The sequence below is a fragment of the Cyclopterus lumpus genome, chromosome 19 (assembly GCF_009769545.1).
Source record: "Cyclopterus lumpus isolate fCycLum1 chromosome 19, fCycLum1.pri, whole genome shotgun sequence".
Lineage (NCBI taxonomy): Eukaryota > Metazoa > Chordata > Actinopteri > Perciformes > Cyclopteridae > Cyclopterus > Cyclopterus lumpus.
Window position 1 is genome coordinate 19,094,302 of NC_046984.1, and position 5,000 is coordinate 19,099,301.

A 5,000-nucleotide genomic window follows, 5' to 3' on the forward strand; every position below is an offset into this window, starting at 1 on the left:
CGTGTCCTGGGGAGACCGGTCTATAGTCTGGTCCTAGGTAGACGTGTCCAGGGGAGACCGGTCTATAGTCTGGTCCTAGGTAGACGTGTCCTGGGGAGACCGGTCTATAGTCTGGTCCTAGGTAGACGTGTCCTGGGGAGACCGGTCTATAGTCTGGTCCTAGGTAGACGTGTCCTGGGGAGACCGGTCTATAGTCTGGTCCTAGGTAGACGTGTCCAGGGGAGACCGGTCTATAGTCTGGTCCTAGGTAGACGTGTCCAGGGGAGACCGGTCTATAGTCTGGTCCTGGGGAGACCAGTCCTGCGTAGATGGGTCCAAGGTAGACCAGTCTATCGTCTGGTCCTGGGGAGACCGGTCTATAGTCTGGTCCTGGATAGACGTGTCCAGGGGAGACCGGTCTATAGTCTGGTCCTGGGGAAACCGGTCTATAGTCTGGTCCTGGGTAGACGTGTCCAGGGGAGACCGGTCTATAGTCTGGTCCTGGGTAGACGTGTCCAGGGGAGACCGGTCTATAGTCTGGTCCTGGGTAGACGTGTCCAGGGGAGACCGGTCTATAGTCTGGTCCTGGGGAGACCAGTCCTGCGTAGATGGGTCCAGGGTAGACCAGTCTATCGTCTAGGCCTGGGGAGACCGGTCTATAGTCTGGTACTGGGTTGACTCAGTCTAACCCGGTATAGTGGTCTAACCCTAACCCAGAAGAAGGTAGTCCGTGTTTCAGGGCTTAGAGCAGGATCAGGTCTTGTTCTTGAATCCAAACAAAGATGGTCGCTCGGGGTTAAAACCCCTTTAAATGTGAGGCTGATCCACCAGAGACCGGGTCCAGTTTCTTTTCTTTTTTGAAGTTCTGTTCAGCTGCATTGTGGGTAATGTAGGAAGAGTGATCCTCAGCGAGCGGTCAGATATCTATCCTAACATCATAGCGATGGGGTTCCCCGCGGAGCGTCTGGAGGGCGTCTACAGGAACAACATCGACGACGTGGTTCGGTGAGACCTCGTCACATGACCTCGTCACATGACCTCGGGCCCTGATTCACGTCCTGAAGCTGTCTCTCTCTCTCTCTCTCTCTCTCTCTCTCTCTCTCTCTCTCTCTCTCTCTCTCTCTCTCTCTCTCTCTCTCTCTCTCTCTCTCAGGTTTCTTGACTCAAAGCACAAGAATCACTACAAGATCTATAATCTGTGAGTTTATTTTAATGTTTTGTAAAGTTTTGTTGTATCAAAGCTCAAATGACCTGGAGACATAACGCCTGTCTGCCTGCCTGTCTCTCTCTCTGCCTGTCTCTCTCTGCCTGTCTCTCTCTCTGCCTGTCTCTCTCTCTGCCTGTCTCTCTCTGCCTGTCTCTCTCTGCCTGTCTCTCTCTCTGCCTGTCTCTCTCCTCAGATGTGCAGAGCGACATTACGACACGTCAAAGTTCAGCTGTCGAGGTGAGCGTCCTCCAGGAGGCAGACATGAACCGTCTCACAGCTCTCTGTCTCTCTCTCTCTGTAACTGTCTGTCTCTCTCCCCCCCCCCAGTGGCCCAGTACCCGTTTGAGGACCACAACCCCCCCCAGCTGGAGCTGATCAAGCCGTTCTGTGAGGACCTGGATCAGTGGCTGAGTGAGGACGAGCACCACGTGGCCGCCATCCACTGCAAGGCAGGAAAGGGCCGCACCGGCGTGATGATCTGCGCCTACCTGCTGCACCGGGGCAAGTTCCAGGAGGCCCAGGAGGCGCTGGACTTCTACGGGGAGGTCCGCACCCGGGACAAGAAGGTACCGGGTCCAGGACTCAAGCCACTGAAACAAGAGCGTTTGAGTGTTTGGTGCTAAGCTAACGTGTGTGTGTGTGTGTGTGTGTGTGTGTGTGTGTGTGTGTGTGTGTGTGTGTGTGTGTGTGTGTGTGTGTGTGTGTGTGTGTGTGTGTGTGTGTGTGTGTGTGTGTGTGTGTGTGTGTGTGTGTGTGTGTGTGTGTGTGTGTGTGTGTGTGTGTGTGTGTGTGTGTGTGTGTGTGTGTGTGTGTGTGTGTGTGTGTGTGTGTGCGTGTAGGGCGTGACCATCCCCAGTCAGCGGCGCTACGTCATCTACTACAGCTTCCTGCTGAGGAACCAGCTGCTCTACAAACCAGTCGCTCTGCTCTTCCACAAGATGCTGTTTGAGACCATCCCCATGTTCACAGGAGGCACCTGCAGTAAGTGTGTGTGTGTGTGTGTGTGTGTGTGTGTGTGTGTGTGTGTGTGTGTGTGTGAACCATAAACCTGTGTGTGAACCATGAACCTGTGTGTGTGAACCATAAACATGTGTGTGTGTGTGAGAACCATAAACCTGTGTGTGTGTGTGTGAACCATGAACCTGTGTGTGTGTGTGAACCATAAACCTGTGTGTGTGTGTGAACCATAAACCTGTGTGTGTGTGTGAACCATGAACCTGTGTGTGTGTGTGAACCATAAACCTGTGTGTGTGTGTGTGAACCATGAACCTGTGTGTGTGTGTGAACCATAAACCTGTGTGTGTGTGTGAACCATAAACCTGTGTGTGTGTGTGAACCATAAACCTGTGTGTGTGAACCATAAACCTGTGTGTGTGTGTGTGTGTGTGTGAACCATAAACCTGTGTGTGTGTGTGAACCATGAACCTGTGTGTGTGTGTGTATGAACCTGTGTGTGTGTGTGTGAACCATGAACCTGTGTGTGTGTGTGTGTGAACCATAAACCTGTGTGTGTGTGAACCATGAACCTGTGTGTGTGTGTGTGTGTGTGTGTGTGTGTGTGTGTGTGTGTGTGTGTGTGTGTGTGTGTGTGTGTGAACCATGAACCTGTGTGTGTGTGTGAACCATGAACCTGTGTGTGTGTGAACCATAAACCTGTGTGTGTGTGTGTGTGTGTGTGTGTGAACCATGAACCTGTGTGTGTGTGTGTGTGTGTGTGTGAACCATGAACCTGTGTGTGTGTGAACCATAAACCTGTGTGTGTGTGTGTGTGTGTGTGTGTGAACCATGAACCTGTGTGTGTGTGTGTGTGTGTGAACCATGAACCTGTGTGTGTGTGTGTGTGCAGACCCTCAGTTCGTGGTCTACCAGCTGAAGGTGAAGATCCACACCTCTAGCTCCGCCCACACCCGGCGGGAGGACAAGCTGGTGCTGTTTGAGTTCCCTCAGCCACTTCCTGTCTGCGGGGACATCAAGGTGGAGTTCTTCCATAAGCAGAACAAGATGATGAAGAAGGTGAGGAGGTCTTCTTCAGGCCCGGATCGCCACAGACCACTTCTGGGGGGGCGGACACCTCCAGTAATCAGATTCTGTCCCTGCAGGAAAAGATGTTCCACTTCTGGGTCAACACCTTCTTCATCCCGGGGCCGGAGGAGGACCTGGACCACCTGGAGAACGGCAGCGCTGGGACGCCTCGGGACCAGAACCCGGGTGTGGTGATGATGATGATGACGGGGGGCGAGACCACCGACAGAGACTTCCTGGTTCTCACGCTGACCAAGACCGACCTGGACAAGGCCAACAAAGACAAGGCCAACAGGAACTTCTCCCCCAACTTCAAGGTAAGACCGGACTGGACCAGGTTCTTCTTACGGACTGGACTAAGGCCTGGTGGACCAGGTTCTTCTTACAGGCCGGATCTGGCCTGGTGGACCAGGTTCTTCTTACAGGCCGGATCTGGCCTGGTGGACCAGGTTCTTCTCACAGACTAGATTATGACCTGGTGGTCCAGGTGTTCTTACGGACCAGACTAAGACTTGTTGGACCAGGTTTTTCTTACAGACTGGACTAAGGCCTGGTGGACCAGGTTCTTCTTACAGACCGGATCTGGCCTGGTGGACCAGGTTCTTCTTACAGGCCGGATCTGGCCTGGTGGACCAGGTTCTTCTCACAGACCAGATTATGACCTGATGGTCCAGGTTCTTCTTACGGACCAGGTTCTTCTTACGGACCAGACTGCGGCCTGGTGGACCAGGTTCTTCTTATTGACCAGGTTCTTCTTACAGGCCGGATCTGGCCTGGTGGACCAGGTTCTTCTTACTGACCAGATTATGACCTGGTGGACCAGGTTCTTCTTACTGACCAGATTATGACCTGGTGGACCAGGTTCTTCTCACAGACCAGATTATGACCTGGTGGACCAGGTTCTTCTCACAGACCAGATTATGACCTGGTGGACCAGGTTCTTCTTACGGACCAGACTGAGGCCTGGTGGACCAGGTTCTTCTTACGGACCAGACTGAGGCCTGGTGGACCGGGTTCTTCTTACAGACCGGGTTCTTCTTACAGACCAGACCGAGGCCTGGTGGACCAGGTTCTTCTTACGGACCAGACTGAGGCCTGGTGGACCAGGTTCTTCTTACGGACCAGACTGAGGCCTGGTGGACCAGGTTCTTCTCACAGACCAGACTGAGGCCTGGTGGACCGGGTTCTTCTTACAGACCAGGTTCTTCTTACAGACCAGACCGAGGCCTGGTGGACCAGGTTCTTCTTACGGACCAGACTGAGGCCTGGTGGACCAGGTTCTTCTTACAGACCAGACTGAGGCCTGGTGGACCAGGTTCTTCTTACTGACCAGGTTCTTCTTACAGACCAGACTGAGGCCTGGTGGACCAGGTTCTTCTTACGGACCAGACTGAGGCCTGGTGGACCAGGTTCTTCTTACTGACCAGGTTCTTCTTACGGACCAGACTGAGGCCTGGTGGACCAGGTTCTTCTTACAGACCAGACTGAGGCCTGGTGGACCCGGTTCTTCTTACAGACCAGACTGAGGCCTGGTGGACCAGGTTCTTCTTACTGACCAGGTTCTTCTTACAGACCAGACCGAGGCCTGGTGGACCAGGTTCTTCTTACGGACCAGACTGAGGCCTGGTGGACCAGGTTCTTCTCACAGACCAGACTGAGGCCTGGTGGACCGGGTTCTTCTTACAGACCAGACCGAGGCCTGGTGGACCAGGTTCTTCTTACGGACCAGACTGAGGCCTGGTCGACCAGGTTCTTCTTACAGACCAGACTGAGGCCTGGTGGACCAGGTTCT

General features: G+C 53.7%; 1 protein-coding gene across 1 annotated transcript in view; it reads left to right on the forward strand.

Moving 5' to 3' along the window:
- The window catches only part of ptenb (phosphatase and tensin homolog B), an 11,404-nt gene that overhangs the window by 1,863 nt on the left and 4,541 nt on the right, over positions 1-5,000 (forward strand). The window contains exons 2-8 of the mRNA XM_034558052.1: positions 900-984; positions 1,133-1,177; positions 1,380-1,423; positions 1,514-1,752; positions 2,026-2,167; positions 3,033-3,199; positions 3,286-3,525. Of these exons, the coding sequence (XP_034413943.1) occupies positions 900-984; positions 1,133-1,177; positions 1,380-1,423; positions 1,514-1,752; positions 2,026-2,167; positions 3,033-3,199; positions 3,286-3,525 (962 nt within the window). The remainder of the gene's footprint in view (positions 1-899; positions 985-1,132; positions 1,178-1,379; positions 1,424-1,513; positions 1,753-2,025; positions 2,168-3,032; positions 3,200-3,285; positions 3,526-5,000) is intronic.